Consider the following 19466-nt stretch of genomic DNA (forward strand, 5'->3'; position numbering starts at 1 on the left):
CCCAACGAGGACTACAGTCATGAGCCAATCTGGTGAAATTGAGTTTCAGGCAAGATGCTCAGTGTGTCTGCGATGTACAGCAGCTTCGAAACATCCTAGGGGAAAGTGATGCCAATGCCTTTTGATGTGGGTGCAGTGAAAAATCGACCCCAAGCTACCAACGTGCTTTGAATGAATGAAGTTCTTGCTCAGCTCGCTCAATGACTTAGTTCATAAATGCTTTGCCCAATGAGGCACCGAGCTAGACAGACCAGGATGGTCCCAGCTTCAATCCATGGATCCCAGGCAGGGCAGCAGTAAAGGTGCTACAATTAGGCCGAACACCACACACACTCACTCACACACTCACATACACACCCACACACACTCTCACACATTCACTCACACACTCACACACACTCTCTTACACTCACACACACACACACACACACTCACACTCACACACACACTCTCTCACACTCACACACATACTCTCACACTCACACACACACACACGTACAAACTTACACTCCTCACTCACACAGACATACTCAAAGACACACACACACACTCTCTCACACACACACATACTCTCACACTCACACACAGACACACTCACACTCATACACACACACTCACACACACACGCACATACTCTCACACTCACACACACACATAATCTCTCACACACACACATAATCTCTCACTCACACAGACACATGTACAAACTTACACTCCTCGCTCACACAGACACACACACACTCACACAAACACGGATACACTCACAGTCCTCACATAGAATCATAGAAAGGTTACAGCACAGAAGGAGGCCATTTGGCTCATCGACTCTGTGCCGGCTCTATGCAAGAGCAATCCAGCTAGTCCCACTCCCCTGCCCTATCCCCGTAGCTCTGCAAATTTTTTCCTTTCAAGTACTTATCCAGTTCCCTTTTGAAGGCCATGATTGAATCTGCCTCCACCACACCCTCGGGCAGTGCATTCCAGATCCTAACCACTCGCTGAGTAAAAAAGTTTTTCCTCATGTCACCTTTGGTTCTTTTGCCAATCACCTTAACTCTATGTCCTCTGATCCTTGACCCTTCCGCCAATGGGAACAGTTTCTCTCTATCTACTCTGTCTAGACCCTTCATGATGTGGAGATGCCGGTGATGGACTGGGGTGGACAAATGTAAGGAATCTTACAACACCAGGTTATAGTCCAACAAATTTACAAAGTTACATAAACCCTTCATGATTTTGAACACCTCGATCAAATCTCCTCGCAACCGTCTCTGTTCCAAGGAGAACAATCCTGGCTTCTCCAGTCTATCCACTAAAGCCCCTCATCCCTGGAATCATTCTAGTAAATCTCTTCTGCTCCCTCTCTAAGGCCACACTCACACACACACACTCCTCATTCACTCACACACACACACACAGACCCACACAGACACAATGGCATAATCTAAACTTATCTGCCTGAGAAAAATAAACAATGATTTTTATCTTCTCACAGCCCTCATTTTTTTTAAATGTTGAGAGAGTTCGGAAGGGATTTGGAGCCCAAATGACGCAGAGAGCTCCTCTTGAAATGTATTTATTTATTTACCTTCCCCTGTGTTCAGCAGGAGACACGTCAGTTGTGGGATGTATAAAAGGGGCTGAGAGGGACCGGGGCTGAGCAGCGAGCGGAGCGGAGCCGAGTCCAGATCAGCACCTCGGATAGCGACACGGCGCAGAGCGGGTCAGTAACGCGCACACTTTCTCACACTTTCTCACACTTTCCCACGCACTTTCTCTCTCTCTTTCTCTCGCACATTCTCCTTCTCTCTTTCTCACACTTTCTCTCACTTTCTCGCTCTCACTTTCTTTCTCACGCTTTCTCCCTCTCACTTTCTCTCTCACACTTTCTCCCTCTCACTTTCTCTCTCACACTCTCCCTCTCACTTTCTCACACTTTCTCCCTCTCACTTTCTCACACTTTCTCCCTCTCACTTTCTCACACTTTCTCTCTCTCTCTTTCTCCCTCTCACTTTCTCACACTTTCTCTCTCTCTCACACTTTTTTCTTTCTTTCTCTTCTGGGTTTCTCATTTTTTCGACTCTATTTTGTTTCTGTCCCTTCACTCTGATGATCTTAGAGCTGCCTCTCCTCCTCCCGGTGAGACTTCCTCCCTCTCCCCTGTCCCAGTTCCCCTCTCACTCTCACCACGGTCTGTCTGAGTTGTAAAGTGAAGGGGGACCGATTCACACCGAGAACGGGTTTAAGTCCGATGTGAACCGAGCCCGGCCGCAGACTGAGCAGGAAGGTGGGCTTTAGAATCGATGCTTCCAACAGTGTCAGAATTTGCAGGTTTCATCACTTTGGGCTTTCGAAAGGACTTTGGCTAAATTGAAAAGTAAACTTTTCGAGCGTTAGAAGGAGCGGAGGGAGGGAAAGTGTTAAAGTGATTCACTTGGAACTATCTCAAGGGTGGGGAGATTGAATTTTCAGATCTGTGTAAATCAGATGAGTATCAAATTTCATTTTTATATTTTAATCTTAATTTCCCCCACAATGTTCTCCCCTTTGGTCCTGATGGTGCTGACTCACTGGAACAGACAGGGACTGCCATACCGACACATTTTTAGCAGGTCCGCCTGTCCTGGGAGTGTTTGATGGGACAGTGTAGAGGGAGCTTTACTCTGTATCTAACCCGTGCTGTACCTGCCCTGGGAGTGTTTGATGGGACAGTGTAGAGGGAGCTTTACTCTGTATCTAACCCGTGCTGTACCTGCCCTGGGAGTGTTTGATGGGACAGTGTAGAGGGAGCTTTACTCTGTATCTAACCCGTGCTGTACCTGCCCTGGGAGTGTTTGATGGGACAGTGTAGAGGGAGCTTTACTCTGTATCTAACCCGTGCTGTACCTGCCCTGGGAGTGTTTGATGGGACAGTGTAGAGGGAGCTTTACTCTGTATCTAACCCGTGCTGTACCTGCCCTGGGAGTGTTTGATGGGACAGTGTAGAGGGAGCTTTACTCTGTATCTAACCCGTGCTGTACCTGCCCTGGGAGTGTTTGATGGGACAGTGTAGAGGGAGCTTTACTCTGTATCTAACCCGTGCTGTACCTGCCCTGGGAGTGTTTGATGGGACAGTGTAGAGGGAGCTTTACTCTGTATCTAACCCGTGCTGTACCTGCCCTGGGAGTGTTTGATGGGACAGTGTAGAGGGAGCTTTACGCTGTATCTAACCCGTGCTGTACCTGCCCTGGGAGTGTTTGATGGGACAGTGTAGAGGGAGCTTTACTCTGTATCTAACCCGTGCTGTACCTGCCCTGGGAGTGTTTGATGGGACAGTGTAGAGGGAGCTTTACTCTGTATCTAACCCGTGCTGTACCTGCCCTGGGAATGTTTGATGGGACAGTGTAGAGGGAGCTTTACTCTGTATCTAACCCGTGCTGTACCTGCCCTGGGAATGTTTGATGGGACAGTGTAGAGGGAGCTTTACTCTGTATCTAACCCGTGCTGTACCTGCCCTGGGAGTGTTTGATGGGACAGTGTAGAGGGAGCTTTACGCTGTATCTAACCCGTGCTGTACCTGCCCTGGGAGTGTTTGATGGGACAGTGTAGAGGGAGCTTTACTCTGTATCTAACCCGTGCTGTACCTGCCCTGGGAGTGTTTGATGGGACAGTGTAGAGGGAGCTTTACTCTGTATCTAACCCGTGCTGTACCTGCCCTGGGAGTGTTTGATGGGACAGTGTAGAGGGAGCTTTACGCTGTATCTAACCCGTGCTGTACCTGCCCTGGGAACGCTGGTTTAAAGCTCATGCTCAAACTTGTACATTCGTCACTTTCCAATATTTGAAAGATGTATTTAAATGACTGGACTGAAGGGGCACAAACGGGAATGTGCAGGTTTAATCAGTGCTTCTGTGACCTGTGTTTTCATCCTTTGTCCAAAAGTTGTCACATGACTGGAAAAGTATTTAGCAGACGCAGTGTATGTAATCCTGTGCCGTGTACAGATTGTGTGTGTTGTACATTAATGTCAGCCGTGGCTCAGGGGGCAGCACTCTCCCATCTGAGTCAGAAGTCATGGGGTCAGTTCCCACTCCAGAGACTTGAGCACATAATCTAGACTGACACTCCCAATGCAGTACCGAGGGAGTGCTATTATTTCGAAGAAGAGCAGGGGAGTTCTCCCTGGTGTTCTGGCCAATATTTATCGCTAAAACAGATTATCTGGGCATTATCTCATTGCTGTTTGTGGGATCTTGCTGTGCACAAATTGGCTGCTGTATTTCCTACATCACAACAGTGACTACACTTCAAAAGTACTTGTCTGTAAAGTGCTTTGGGCCATTCTGAGGCCCTGAAAGGCTTTATATTAATACATTATTTCTTCATTCTTTACATTATACCCTAGCCTCAATCTATTTGAGGAAATATCCTGATAAACCTTATAACATTCCACGTTTCTTCAACTCCCGTTGACTCACGTGTTGATTACACTGTGTTCCGTGTTACTGGATGTCCCTGTGCGATTTGTATTTTGCAGATATGACCAACACTGTATACATCAGTGTACTGGTGGTTGTCCTGGCAACAGGCTGCCTCTCCAAGCCCCTCTCAGGCCCTCACAGTGATGGAGGGATCATTCTGGAACGGGCCGGCAAGCACCCATCAGGTAACGGGGCAGGTTCGCTGAGCCGCAGGACTGCGTCTTTAAGAGCAGAGGAGCTGATATCCAGGCTGCTACCCCAGATTCAAGAAGGTAGAGTTTTGCATCTCAAACACACATTAAACATGTTTTTGTGCAAATTGTACCCCTGTGAGAGTCAGTGTCTGTGGAACTGTACCCCCGTGAGAGTCAGTGTCTGTGGAACTGTACCCCCGTGAGAGTCAGTGTCTGTGGAACTGTACCCCCGTGAGAGTCAGTGTCTGTGGAACTGTACCCCCGTGAGAGTCAGTGTCTGTGGAACTGTACCCCCGTGAGAGTCAGTGTCTGTGGAACTGTACCCCCGTGAGAGTCAGTGTCTGTGGAACTGTACCCCAGTGAGAGTCAGTGTCTGTGGAACTGTACCCCCGTGAGAGTCAGTGTCTGTGGAACTGTACCCCCGTGAGAGTCAGTGTCTGTGGAACTGTCCCCCAGTGAGAGTCAGTGTGTGTGGAACTGTACCCCAGTGAGAGTCAGTGTCTGTGGAACTGTACCCCAGTGAGAGTCAGTGTCTGTGGAACTGTACCCCCGTGAGAGTCAGTGTCTGTGGAACTGTACCCCCGTGAGAGTCAGTGTCTGTGGAACTGTACCCCAGTGAGAGTCAGTGTCTGTGGAACTGTACCCCAGTGAGAGTCAGTGTCTGTGGAACTGTACCCCAGTGAGAGTCAGTGTCTGTGGAACTGTCCCCCCGTGAGAGTCAGTGTCTGTGGAATTGTCCCCCAGTGAGAGTCAGTGTCTGTGGAATTGTCCCCCAGTGAGAGTCAGTGTCTGTGGAACTGTCTCCCAGTGAGAGTCAGTGTGTGTGGAACTGTACCCGTGAGAGTCAGTGCCTGTGGAACTGTCCCCCAGTGAGAGTCAGTGTCTGTGGAACTGTACCCCAGTGAGAGTCAGTGTGTGTGGAACTGTACCCCAGTGAGAGTCAGTGTGTGTGGAACTGTACCCCAGTGAGAGTCAGTGTGTGTGGAACTGTACCCCAGTGAGAGTCACTGTCTGTGGAACTGTATCCCAGTGAGAGTCAGTGTCTGCAGAAGAGGGACGAAAATCAAAAGGAAAAACGCGAAGAAGGTCTAATATTTATTTTATTTCGATCAGTAGGGTTGTTGACCCAGGCTGACCGTTACCAGCTGCGAGATGTTCTGCATCAGATGCACGATCGAGATTACACAGGCTGGATGGACTTTGGCAGACGCAGCATCGAGGATTACGAATTAGATTCCTAAAAACAGCAAAATCGGAATCATCGTTCAGAGAAAAATAATTCATGTGTAAAATTAGGAAACTACACCCATCACCCACTGGACCATTAATTCCAGTCACTGTTTCAGATAGAAACTAATTTTCAAATAATACAGAAAAAGATTTTTGATCCATTTCAGAATTATTGGAAAGTCCTTTGTTGTTGATTTTTCTTAGAGAATTTGATATTTTTTGATTGTTTTAATAAATGGTGTATGTGTTGTGTACCACACCTTGTGTTCAGATTTACTGAATGTCACAGACCACCGCGGGTGAGCCTGGGGGGGAACATTTGAAACTCAAAGAATTAACAAACCTCTCAGTAGCAACTCAGAAAACTGCATTAGATTTAATTTCCCTGTGAAAGAGTCAGTGAAGGAATGAGGGTTTGTGCGGGTGGATGGGCGTGAGATGTGTCTGCTTGTGTGGGTGTGACCATAAGAGATAGGAGCAGGAGTAGGCCATTCGGCCCCTCGAGCCTGCTCCGCCACTCAATGCGATCATGGCTGATCTGATTTTTACCTCAACTCCACTTTCCCGCCCTTTCCCCATATCCTTTGACTCCCTTGCTGATCAAAATTTTGTCTAACTCAGCCTTGAATGTATTCAATGACTCAGCCTGCACAGCTTTTTGGGGTAAAGAATTCCAAAGATTCACGACCCTCTGGAGAAAAAATTCCTCCTCATTTCTGTCTTAAACGGACGACCCCTTATTCTGAGACTATGCCCCCTAGTTTTAGATCCCCCCATGAGGGGTAACATCCTCTCAGCATCTACCCTATCGAGTCCCCTCAGAATCTTGTGTGTTTCAATAAGATCTCCTCTCATTCTTCTAAACTCCAATGAGTATAGACCCGACCTGTTCAATCTTTCCTCATAAGATGACCCTTCCATACCCGGAATCAACCTAGTGAACCTTCTCTGGACTGCCTCCAATGCAAGTATGTCCTTCCTTAAATAAGGGCACCAGAACTGTACGCAGTACTCCAGGTGTGATCTCACCAGCACCCTGTTCAGTTGTAGCATGACTTCCCTGCTTTTATACTCCATCCCCCTAGAAATAGGGTGTGGTTATGTGTGCGGGTATGGCCTCACCCCTCCCTATCTCTGTAACCACCTCCAGCCCTACAACCCTCCGAGATCTCTGCGCTCCTCCAATTTTGGCCTCTTGCGCATCCCCGATTTTAATCGCTCCACCAATGGCGGCCGTGCCTTCAGCTGCCTAGGCCATAAGCTCAGGAATTCCCTCCCTAAACCTCTCCCTCTCTCTCCTCCTTTAAGATGCTCCTTAAAACCTACCTCTTTGACCAAGCTTTTAGTCACCTGTCCTAATATCTCATGTGGCTCGGTGTCAAATTTTGTTTGCTTATCGCTCCTGTGAAGCGCCTTGGGACGTTTTACTATGTTAAAGGCGCTATATAAATGCAAGTTGTTGTTTGTGTGTGAGTGGTTATGTGTGTGTATGTGGGTGGGTGCGTGTGTGTATGTGGGTGTGTGTGTGTGTGTGTGTGTGTGTGTGTGCCTTTGCATTCATACATAATCCTGCTTCCTGGGAGGGGAGTGGGGACACTTAAAACATTCCCTAACCAAACATTAAAGAATGACAATGTGATATAATCATGGCTCACCTCACCGCAGTTAATCCAGCTCCATACAGCGGATGGAGAGAGGATTTGCTGCTCCTTGTAACAGGCTGTTATATAGCAGTGAGAACGCTGATCTCTCGTTTGCCAAACTCGGTCTTTTTCTGGGCCATCCTAGACCTGTGAGGACCCCATGACTAAGTTTCCAAAGGATGTGCAGCTCGTGGACGAGGCTGCAGTCCAGGCGTAAATGTTTTTTAAAATTAAGGTTAAGCAACGTTGGCCACTCGGCCCGTCAGGCGGTGCAAAACAACACGGAGGTACAGCGTGTGCAAGTATAGCTACAATCCCTTCACTCTACTGGCACCTCCCCAGCCCATGGGGAAGGGGTGAGAAGGAAAGGCTTTCAGAGCACCTGGGGACCAGGGAGAGTTTATCCAAACTTTAACTCAGGAGACGAGGATGGCCTAAAGGGTACAGGGTCTGTGCAAGGACTGAGATTGATTATATATAAAAATAATAAGATGGCCACCCCCAAAATTCATTGCCTTCAGCTTCTGTTTTAAATAACAATTCTTAATATTGATTCCTGCAGATCCAATACGCTGGGAGCCTCTTGTGAATCATCAATAGGTGAAGCTGCTCAGTATCAACACAGACGCAGTCACTGATATCAATGGACGGGAGATGCTCCTCCTTGTTCTCTGAGTGTCGCAGAGTGACATTACCGCGTCACACGTTACAAACATCTGCAGGGAAGTAGGGGGCACTGAGCAGGAAATAGGGAGACGTTTTGGGAAGAGGGAGGTTTGAAGGGGCTTTTGAAAGTAGAGAAAGGTGGAAAGGTAAAGATGGGGGGTTTAGGGAGAGTTTACATCAGTAACTCAAACTCATTCATCATCTTATATCTGTTTCTTTATTGCTTCTTATTTTAATTTTAAAAAAATTACAAATCTTTACAGGATTAAACTCGATCTTTGATTTTCCTTCTGACACAGTGCGTGTGAGACCTGTACCTGTTTCCTCGTTGTTACCACTACACATAATAACTGACCATGAGGACCTGACTCGAGGGAGCGTCTCGCCAACTTAACAAAAGGAGCAACTTAGCCCACCTACAAAGCTCCAACTATGCAGTCGTAGTCCCCAGATTACATTACATCTTTGCATAAAACTGCAAATAAACAAACTGCCTAATCACCAGGACCATCCCCATAACATGTGCCAGGGCCAGGATTAGTCTCCATGTTGTATTCCTAGTGAGAGGGGCGGGAGAAGGTAATGACACAATCTTATAATAAATATAACTCAGTGAGCAGGGGCCAGGGCTACCCATGGGGAGGAAACTGGGGTCAAAACCTGGAACCTGCCCCTACTGAGGAGCAGCTGACACAACGCACTGGCCCAGCTTGGTGTGTGAGGGGCAGATATAGCACAGGAAGAGACCAACTAGCAGTAGAGTTAGTTTTGAATTATTTCACTTTCTCAGAGGGACGCCCAGTCACAGGGTGTTTGGGGAGTTATTTCCCCCCCCCCCCCGCCGACAGGCTCAAAAGAATCCAGACCCCAGAGTGATCTGAACTGGAATGATGTCAGGGATTGGGAAAATTAACCCGATAAGATCCAGTTGAGGTTCCATTGCTCCCGAAGCTCATCCCTCTGACACTTCAGTTTAACCCTTTGACTGAAGAATTCCTGCTTTCACAGGAAGGCTCATGTACTGACAATAATTAGAGCCAGGCCGTTCAGGGGTGATGTCAGGAAGCACTTCTTCACACAAAGGGGGAGTGGAAATCTGGAACTCTCTCCCCCAAAAAGCTGTTGAGGCTGGGGGTCAATTGAAAATTTCAAAACTGAGATCGATAGACTTTTGTCAGGCAAGGGCATTATGGGTTACGGAACCAAGGCGAGTAGATGGAGTTACGATACAGATCGGCCATGACCTAATTGAATGGTGGGTGAGACTCAATGGGCTGAATGGCCTCCTCTTGTTCCTGTGCTAGGAGAAAAGTCTAGGATGAGTAAAGGTCTTTCAGCCCATCCCTCTCGTACCCTAACTCTCCCATTGAAGCCCCTTCCTCCAGTATCCTAAAGCTCCTGGCTTAGCACCCGGCTGTGTTCCCTAAAGTCCTAAAGTGAAAGCTGCAAACTTAGAGGGGTTTTGATTTGTGCATTTCAGGATTTCCACAATATCTGTTCAATTTTACTTTGTTGCCTTGCCAACGTTTTTTTAAATGACACTGCAGTATGCGAAGGGTTAACATTCAGCCACCAAACCGAGGGAGTACGGTTGGAGGAATTCTCCAAACTTGCCAAATTCTTTAAAATGATAAAACCACCAGAACTGCCCAGAAAACAAAGTCTGCAGTGAAACCACAGAAAGTTCTCTCTTATTCATAGTTAAGAACGTTTCTCGAAAACATCCAATCATTTTTCGTTACCATTCTTCATTTAGAAATGGTTATGTACTGGTACGGTCACTGTGTGTTAAACCCCAGTGCTGATTCCCATGGTATGGCAGCAAGTTATCTTTCAGCTGCTCACTGCCTGTACCGATCCCGTACAGTGACAGTGTGCCAAGTCTCACTGGAGCAACTCCACTGGCCGGTGACAGACCCAGAGGTAAGAAATGCACATTATCCACATGGGCCGGGTATCCTTCCAGCCATCCGACACACAAGAGTCCTGGAGACAGGTGCCAATCCCACTACTGCCATTTGTTTCCACGTTGACTAGAAATGGCGGAGGGAGCTAGTTTTTTCTTTGGTGAGTTTGGTCACAGTGAGGGAATGTTAGTGCTGAAAAAAACAGAACATTTTCCCATTTCAGGAGAGCATTCCCCACAAGCCCAGACACTCGGGGATCGGCCAGAACATGCTCCCCAGAGATCAGACTTCGAGCAAAGGGCTGCATTTACCACTGCTACTGGGATCAGTGCAGGAGGAGTGTCCTGGAGTTCTAACTACATGTGTGCACTCGGAGTCACACACTAGCACAGAGGGGTTGGGGTGGCAAGTTTGAAGGCAAAGGGCCAAGGCAAAAAAAACATGCCAAGGTCCGACACCCAGTGTTCTCAGGGCAGTTTGGGCTCTGTGCCTCCCTCATCTCTAAATGATACATACTTAAAATAAAATCCACTGAATTTACACCCAGAGGAGATCCCACATAGGACAACGAGTGAGAGAAAGACCCAGGAAGCACGTTATTGATTGGTGATTACAGGGAGCAGGCTGGGAGTGGAGACCCATCTCGGAGTTCATTTATATGACCAGCTCCCCCACACACACTTGCCAATCGCACTGATCCTTTCAGCAGGAAACTCTCACCAATTCACCTGACGTAATAATTCTGGTTTCATCCCTGTTGTTATTGATTATTATTAAACATTCAGCAGATAATTTACTAGCGGATCAACCAAAAACAGTTTGCTTAATGCTCACAAGACTGGAATAAAGTGAAATGGACCTCAGACCGACTGATGGGAACTATTGCAGCCGAGTTTGTCCTAGGTTCAGTTTTTTTTTAAATACAGTGCAGGCCGTTAACACCGATCGTTAAGTGCTGAGTCCCTGTGAAGAATCTGTCATTATATTTAGGAAAGGTAAGTCTCGCTGCTTCCATTGCTCATGTGCTGGACGTTTGAGTGAGTCTCTTCAACATTTTATTCTCAGAGTCCACCAACCCCCGAGCCACCACTTTGTCCAAACCTAGTCTCTTCAGTTTCTCAACCAGGTTGAAGCTGAAGATGTTTCTTTCGGTCCTGTTGGCGTTTGGACTCCCTCCATCCGCTGAGGTACTCATCCCTTTGAGCATGGACCTGGCTAAGCTGGAGGCGAGAAAAGGTTTTTGAGGAGGACTCGTGTATTCCAGTTCAAATGGGGACCGAGGAGGGTAGGCCAACTGTGCCTCTGGTTTTAGGAAATTGGATGGAGTTCCTTTAGACTGCTGGTGAATAATGGCGGCCTCCTGACTAGCACTGCTGTCTTGACCCCTGCTGTTTAGATCATACACTGCGGCTGATATGCCATGCTCCTTTAACAAAGTGACTAATCCAAGAGATGTGCTCATCGTAGTAGTGTGTTCCCTTAAGTTAGTGGCCGACTCAGATGCGTATCGCCTGCGGCGGGGAGCAGAGCGAGCAGCTCGCAGTGTCTCGAAACTCGTGCTGGACACGGTGGTCCCCAACGTAGTAAAGTTTTTGCAGGATGGGGTAGGCCTCAATGTGTTTAAGTTCCCACAAGATGGAGTTGACCGAAATCTGTCCAAATTTCCACACGATGAGATAGGCCTCAGCCTGTCTAAGTGGCCATCGGATGAGGTGGGTCTCAACTTACCAAAGCTGCCACAAGATGGCTTAAGTGCATGATGAAAACTGGAAAAGAATAAGGGAGAAAAACACATAAATATATTTTACAACAAAACCAAAGATGCTGCAATAGGAAAAGGACTGTAGCAGCTTCTAAGATACATTTGACATAAACATGGTGTCATCGCAGTGTGTTCCAGGTCAAAAGATTTCTGCTTCCTGTATTGGTCTAAAAAAAACTAGAACATTTTTGGATACGAGTCCATACTTTTAAGGCAAAAAGTTAGATACCTCAGCTGCTATATTGAAGGCTTATTATTTTAGGCACCCATACTGCACTCACCCCACCCCAACCCACCCAGTTAGCTTGAACCCAATCCAATGACCTTCAACCTAGTCCAACCCAAATGAATTGAACCCAACCCAATCACCCTCAACCCAAGCAAACCCAACTCAGCCAAATCCTGCCCAACCAACCAATGTAATGAAGCTCAATCCAACCAAACCAATATCAACTCAGCTGTTCTCAACTCAATCCAATCAACTAAACCTAACCAACCTCAATCCAGCCCAACTCAGCCTTACTCCAATACAACCAACCTGAACCCAACCCCACCCAATACAATCAACCTCAAACTTAACCAATACAATCAACCTCAAACTTAACCAATACAATCAACCTCAAACTTAACCAATACAATCAACCTCAAACTTAACCAATACAATCAACCTCAAACTTAACCAATACAATCAACCTCAAACTTACTCAATTAATCTCACTGCAAATGAAGCAAACTCAACTCAACCCAACTCTGCCCAATCATTCTTGGTGGAATCCTATACATTTCACCTCACCACAACCCAACCAATCAACTCCAATCCAAGCTAACTTACTCCATCTAACCCTTGATTATCATTTGACCAATCTTAACCCATCTAACCTCAACTCAAACATCCTCAACCCAATCGGCTCGACCCAAAAACCTCAAGCAATCATTGCACGGGACAAGATATATCACTAGTTTTTGTAAATACTAATATTTTCCAATAGGTTTACATCTGATAAACAAATCTGGGAGCTAAATTCAATTCGAATGGATCTCTTGTTTAAATCAATTATTTAAAATCTTAGCTCCAAACGTTACATTTGATTCCTTCCGGTTGCTAGGGCCCATTCCACTGGATAATGTTAAACTGAAGGGGGGGGGGGTAACATGGCTGAGAGTCAACCCATGACATCACACAGAATAGAGCAGGAGGAGAGTAAAATAAAATTAACAAAAACCTTAAAGTCATAAGTTCAGGATTGGAAATTTTGGACATTATAATTTTAATCATGGGTTCAAGCTGGGAATTAACTTCACATAGAATTACATAGAATGTACCATTCGGCCCAACTGGTCTATCCCGGTGTTTATGCTCCACACGAGCCTCCTCCCTCCCTACTTCATCTCACCCTATCAGCATATCCTTCTATTCCTTTCTCCCTCATGTGTTTATCCAGCTTCCCCTTAAATGCATCTATGCTATTCGCCTCAACTACTCCATGTGGGAGCAAGTTCCATATCCTCACCACTCTCTGGGTAAAGAGGTTTCTCCTGAATCCCTTACTGGATTTATTAGTGACTATCTTATATTTATATCCCCTAGTTTTGGTCTCCCCCACAAGTGGAAATGTCTTCTCTACGTCTACCCTATCGAACCCTTTCATAATTTCAAAGACCTCTATCAAGTCACCGTAAATCAATATGCCAATGGTTCTCCAAACTTACACAGAGCAATGTGGCGGGCCAGAATATTTAAATTTGATTGGATGTTTGACACACATTTTGTACCAATGGTCTGCGAGCCTCAAGCAATCTGCAGGCCCGACCAGGAAGCAGATTCCTAAAACCATGCAACACGATGATGTCACCAGCAAGGTGTTAAATAATCGGCTTAATCAATGAGATGCAGCCATCACTCCCGGGCACACAGGGGGAGATATCAGGCCAGATTCTGCTCGAGAAGCCACAGGGGCATGTTTTTTAATTGGAGAAATCGGTCCCTAAATATTTTTCAGCAGAGTGATAATTTGGCCATTCCTGTATCACTCCTCTCCTTCACCCTCATCCCATGGTCTTAAACTTCTTTCTGTGATTTTTTTTATCTCCCTCACAATACAATTGAGTGGGACTAATTGGATAGCTCTTTCAAAAAGCCGGCACTGGCACTATGGGCCGAGTGGCCTCCTTTGGGCTCTATGATTCTGTGACTGGGTGGGAGATCATGTAAGAGAGCTTTTTAGAAGTTGTGCATTTAGAAGTTGCTGGAACAGGTCGGTCGATAGGAAACCCTTTCCACCAAGGGTCTTAACACCATTACTCATTAAGCTGAGAAGGTCCCACCTCATGGGTTAGTCGCGGGTGGGTGGCTTCTAATTTGGAAAATGTTTTTGGATTCTTAGTGTTACTAAAACACACTCTGCCAATCACACTAAGACAGGAAATTTGACACAGAACCACAGTAAAATCCATCATTGGACTGAATCACTGCAAGACTTCAGTTTGGTTCGAACAAAGATCAGGGGAAGAGGGTTAAAGGCTCTGAACAGCGGGGCCAGTAACAATCGTAACCATCCCACCCCCTGGAGACAAGCCAGCAGGAGAATGGCTTCAAATGCCCGAACAGTGAAGTCCATGACCAGGTGCAAGACTCGAGGACTTTTTTTGTTAACACTGAAAGCAAAACAGATATTGCTAAATAAGGAGAGGGTGTCAGGGAAATTTTGACTTTGGCGATAGTGTAAAACGGGCGATATTGATTCAGCTGTCTGTTTATACATCTCTCCTGATGTTCATTTAGTGTCCTGGGGCCAATATTTATCCTTCAACCAACGTCACTAAAAAACAGATTATTTGGTCATTGTCACATTGCTGTTTGTGGGATCTTGCTGTGCCCGAATTGGCTGCCGCGTTTCCTACATTACAACAGTGACTACACTTCAAAAAGTACTTCATTGGCTGTGGGACGTCCTGAGGTTGTGAAAGGCGCGATAGAAATGTAATTCTTTCCTTTTATTTCTTTCATTTCTATTGAAGTCAATGAGAGGCACAAGTCAGGAGTGTGATGGAATACTCTCCACTTGCCTGGATGAGTGCAGCTCCAACAACACTCAAAAAGCTCGACACCATCCAAGATAAAGCAGCTCGCTTGATTGGCACCCCATCCACCACCCTAAACATTCACTCCCTTCACCACCGGCGCACAGTGGCTGCAGTGTGCACCATCCACAGGATGCACTGCAGCAACTCGCCAAGGCTTCTTCGACAGCACCTCCCAAACCCGCGACCTCTACCACCTAGAATGACAAGAGCAGCAGGCACATGGGAACAACACCACCTGCACGTTCCCCTCCAAGTCACACACCATCCCGACTTGGAAATATATCGCCGTTCCTTCATTGTCGCTGGGTCAAAATCCTGGAACTCCCTTCCTAACAGCACTGTGGGAGAACCGTCACCACACGGACTGCAGCGGTTCAAGAAGGCGGCTCACCACCACCTTCTCAAGGGGCAACTAGGGATGGGCAATAAATGCCGGCCTCGCCAGTGACGCCCACATCCCGTGAACGAATAAAAAAAAAAGAAAAAAGAAAATGGGGAGTGATGTATAAATCTCACCCGATTTACACTGTCGCCCAAAGTCATACTGACCCCCGTTGAATTCTAATGGCGTTTTTCTCTCTCCTCTCCTGCTGACGCACAGTCCCAGGGATGTCAGGCACCCTCTGCTATCTTGCCCAATGCCCATTCTTCATACCTCAGCCTGGGCAGCGAGCACCAGCGGAACACTTGACCAAAGTGGGGGACAGGACACTCGAGCCTGATCCTGTCCTCACCAGACATCCACACATGGCACCAGGCCAGTGGGGGGGGGTCACTGGGCAGTGAGAAGGAGCAGGAGCCCTGGCTGACCTTTCCCCTTCAAAGCCAGGGCACTGAGACCAACTGTAACAAACCAGCAACCCTCCAGCTGAGAACTGCTATATGGAGAGATTGGAGAAACTGGGATTGTTCTCCTTGGAGCAGGGAAGGTTAAGGGGAGATTTAATAGCGGTGTTCAAAATTAATAATGGCTTTGGTAGAGTAAATATGGAGAAACTATTTCCACTGACAGGAGGGTCGGTAACCAGGGGACACAGATTTAAGGTAATTGGCAAAAGAAAAGGAGGGAGATGAGGAGAATTTTTTTTTTACGCAGCGAGTTGTTATGACCTGGAATGTGCTGCCTGAAAGGGCGGTGGAAGCAGATTCAATAATAACTTTCAAAATGGAACTGGACAAATATGTTAACACCAGGCAAAGGGGAGCAAATATTGACCCCAGGGAGTTAATGGAAACAGTTCTTCATTGAACCTGATGGACAGATGCCCGGGCTACTGGGTGGTGTAAGTGGGGCAGATGTTCTATAGAAGAGGCAGATGTTTTGTAGGAGAGGCAGATGTTCTAAAGCAGAAGCAGATGTTCTATAGCAGAAGCAGGTGTTCTAAAGGAGGGCCAGATGTTCTAATAGGAGAGGCTGGTGCTCTACACAGGAAAATTCTACATAAGGGCAGATGTTCTATGTGAGGGGCAGACTCCCCACATTGGGAATCAAACACCACTGGTCTTACTTCGAGATTCAACACTCCTTAAACTTTCAGCAAGTGCCTGTACCACGGCTTTCTCTGCCTGTATTTGGGATAAAAACAACAGTCCGTTAGTGAATCCTCAGTCAAACCAGCAACATTCCATCCAGGTTGAGGGGGCCACACGTCAACTACTCTTAGAGCAGGGTGGGTGGGGAGGACAGGCCGAGAATAGATTCAGCTCTTGCCCCAACCCCACTCCCACATAGAGTGCGACACGTTAATCCCACAGTGGGAGGGACAGGGTACAGAGATGGGAAGTGACGGAGCTCTCAGCTGGAATCACCTCCAACAACAGCCCAACGTGAAAGTTCCTACATTGGGAATTACGAAGACCGGATCGGAAAACATTGAACCCTTCCCCTGAAAGCAGATCCTGACCAATTGGTACAGAGACAGACAGAAAGGTGGACGGTCAAATTAATTCTACAGGTGATTATCTCAATGTTCCGATATGAGAGCGCGATGTTATAAACGACACTTTATATCATTAATATATCACCAAACACCATCCCTCCACTGGTACCCGTAGGTTCTGAGAGACACTATTGGGTGTCATCACATTTCTGTTTGTGGGATCTTGCTGTGCACAAACTGGCTGCCGTGTTTCCTACATTACAACAGTGACTACACTTCAAAAGTACTTCATTGGCTGTGAGACGCTTTGGGACGTCCTGAGGTGGTGAAAGGCGCTATATAAATGCAAGTCTTTCTTTTTTTTCTTGATTAAAACAGAGTCACCCATTCCCCAGGCCTGAACAGGCTGGGACTGAATATACAGGAGGGCACCGTGAGTAGATCACAAGTCAACCAACAACATAGTGACGCCTTAAATCAACTGAAGACACCGGTCTGTGCACACTCCATCTCACCCCCTTTTCACTCCATCCCTTCCCCCTCCTCCACACCCCTTCCCTGCCCCCTCTTCCCTCCACTCCATCCCTCCCCCACCCACTCCATCCCTCCCCCATCCCCTCCATCCCTCCCCCACCCCCTCCATCCCTCCTCCATCCCACCCCCCTCCATCCCTCCTCCATCCCACCCCCCTCCATCCCTCCTCCATCCCACCCCCCTCCATCCCTCCCCCACCCCACTCCATCCCTCCCCCACCCCACTCCATCCCACCCCCACCATCCCTCCCCCTCCATCCCTCCACCCCACCCCCTCCATCCCTTCCCCCTCCTCCTCACCCCCTCCATCCCTCCCACTCCAGCCCTTTCCTCACCACCTCACCCCCTCTCCTCCCCCTCCCACTCCATCTCTCCCCCCTCCCCCTCCTTCTCCCCTAACCCCCTCCTTCTCCTCCTCCTCCCCTGCCCCCCCCCCCGACTCCCCCTCCCTCAGTCTCTTACCTCAGTGTCACTGTGGTGAGCTCGTCAGAGGGGTGCATAATGCGGCAGGTGGTGATGGTGTAGGTGGACTGGGTCTCAGGCAGGCGGTTGGTGGATTTACATGCTGCAACTGAAACCAGACAGATGTCACTGCAAAGCACGAGGTGACAACAAGGCAGCTTATTTCACCTCTGCACAACCTCTGGAGCCAATTACACGAGTGGGACATTTAAGGAGCTGTGGGGCAGAGGGACGGAGGGAGAGAGAAGCCAAGCCGGAGCGGTTGGGAGATGACACTGGGGAAGAGGGCAGTGATGGACTTATGAGAAACGCAGAGATAAGTGAAGGAATTGTGGAGAGCGTGCATCTCAGACACAGGTAACGTGTCGTGGGACACACTAGAGGTGGGGAGAGAAACTAACTGAGACCTGTTCTATGTCAGATTCTGAGAGAGAGGAGGGAGAATTCTGTCCAATAAGTGTGTTAAATCTAAGACAGAGATACCATGAGGGGTGTGGGGTATATCAGTGTGTTACAGTGAGGGGTGTGGGGTATATCAGAGTGTTACAGTGAGGGGTGTGGGGTATATCAGTGTGTTACAGTGAGGGGTGTGGGGTATATCAGAGTGTTACAGTGAGGGGTGTGGGGTATATCAGGGTGTTACAGTGAGGGGTGTGGGGTATATCAGAGTGTTACAGTGAGGGGTGTGGGGTATATCAGAGTGTTACAGTGAGGGGTGTGGGGTATATCAGTGTTACAGTGAGGGGTGTGAGGTATATCAGAGTGTTACAGTGAGGGGTGTGGGGTATATCAGAGTGTTACAGTGAGGGGTGTGGGGTATATCAGAGTGTTATAGTGAGGGGTGTGGGGTATATCAGTGTTACAGTGAGGGGTGTGGGGTATATCAGAGTGTTATAGTGAGGGGTGTGGGGTATATCAGTGTTACAGTGAGGGGCGTGGGGTATATCAGAGTGTTACAGTGAGGGGTGTGGGGTATATCAGAGTGTTACAGTGAGGGGTGTGGTGTATATCAGGGTGTTACAGTGAGGGGTGTGGGGTATATCAGAGTGTTACAGTGAGGGGTGTGGGGTATATCAGAGTGTTACAGTGAGGGGTGTGGGGTATATCAGAGTGTTACAGTGAGGGGTGTGGTATATATCAGGGTGTTACAGTGAGGGGTGTGGGGTATATCAGAGTGTTACAGTGAGGGGTGTGGGGTGTATCAGAGTGTTACAGTGAGGGGTGTGGGGTGTATCAGAGTGTTACAGTGGGGGGTGCGGGGTGTATCAGAGAGTCCGGGTGTCTGGGTGGATTCGAGTCGAGCCTTCTCTTACCGTTGGGGTCAGGTTTCTGTTGACCAGGGGGCGTTGCTGCAAGTTCCTGGAACAAGGCCATGTCTGTTTCATCTTCCTCAAAGTCGGTCAGGTTGTAGACCTCACTCATATCAATGTCCAGCTGGCAGAAATCCTTGGTGAGCACCCCCGGCCGCGCGTCCAAAATCCCCCCCAGGTTTGGTTGAGCAAGTTGCTGCCACTGATGGAGAGTCACTGAGCCTGAGGCAGAGACAGAATAAAGTCAGCCCACAGCACACAGCAAACAGCCCAATATGGTCAGGGTCGAGGGCCAGAGAGTAAACTGTACGGTCAGGGTCGAGGGTCAGAGAGT

General features: G+C 47.8%; 2 protein-coding genes across 3 annotated transcripts in view; one reads left to right on the top strand and one right to left on the bottom strand.

Annotated features, from left to right (window-relative positions):
• The first annotated feature begins 1676 nt into the window (after nt 1-1676).
• LOC137300092 (cholecystokinin-like) lies at nt 1677-6053 on the top strand. The gene is made up of 3 exons (XM_067969187.1): nt 1677-1723; nt 4518-4733; nt 5772-6053. The coding sequence occupies exons 2-3, from the start codon at nt 4520-4522 to the stop codon at nt 5894-5896; spliced, it is 339 nt and encodes a 112-aa protein (XP_067825288.1). The 5' UTR covers nt 1677-1723; nt 4518-4519; the 3' UTR covers nt 5897-6053.
• Nucleotides 6054-8392: 2339 nt separating this feature from the next.
• The window catches only part of LOC137300231 (trafficking kinesin-binding protein 1-like), a 78723-nt gene continuing 67649 nt past the window's right edge, over nt 8393-19466 (bottom strand). For both annotated transcript variants that reach the window (XM_067969330.1, XM_067969331.1), the window contains 3 exons: nt 19136-19354; nt 17823-17931; nt 8393-11867 (listed from right to left, as the gene is read on the bottom strand). In XM_067969330.1, coding sequence (XP_067825431.1) covers nt 11120-11867; nt 17823-17931; nt 19136-19354 — 1076 coding nt within the window. In that variant the 3' untranslated portion in view covers nt 8393-11119. The remainder of the gene's footprint in view (nt 11868-17822; nt 17932-19135; nt 19355-19466) is intronic.

The sequence above is a fragment of the Heptranchias perlo genome, chromosome 30, assembly GCF_035084215.1.
Source record: "Heptranchias perlo isolate sHepPer1 chromosome 30, sHepPer1.hap1, whole genome shotgun sequence".
NCBI classification, from domain to species: domain Eukaryota; kingdom Metazoa; phylum Chordata; class Chondrichthyes; order Hexanchiformes; family Hexanchidae; genus Heptranchias; species Heptranchias perlo.

What these genes read in the sequence shown, in the direction of transcription:
- LOC137300092 (XM_067969187.1), top strand. Translation starts at nt 4,520, where the DNA reads ATGACCAACACTGTATACATCAGTGTACTGGTGGTTGTCCTGGCAACA. An exon ending in GCTACCCCAGATTCAAGAAG is followed by an intron (nt 4,734 to 5,771) that starts GTAGAGTTTTGC and finishes TTCGATCAGTAG; the next exon opens with GGTTGTTGACCCAGGCTGAC.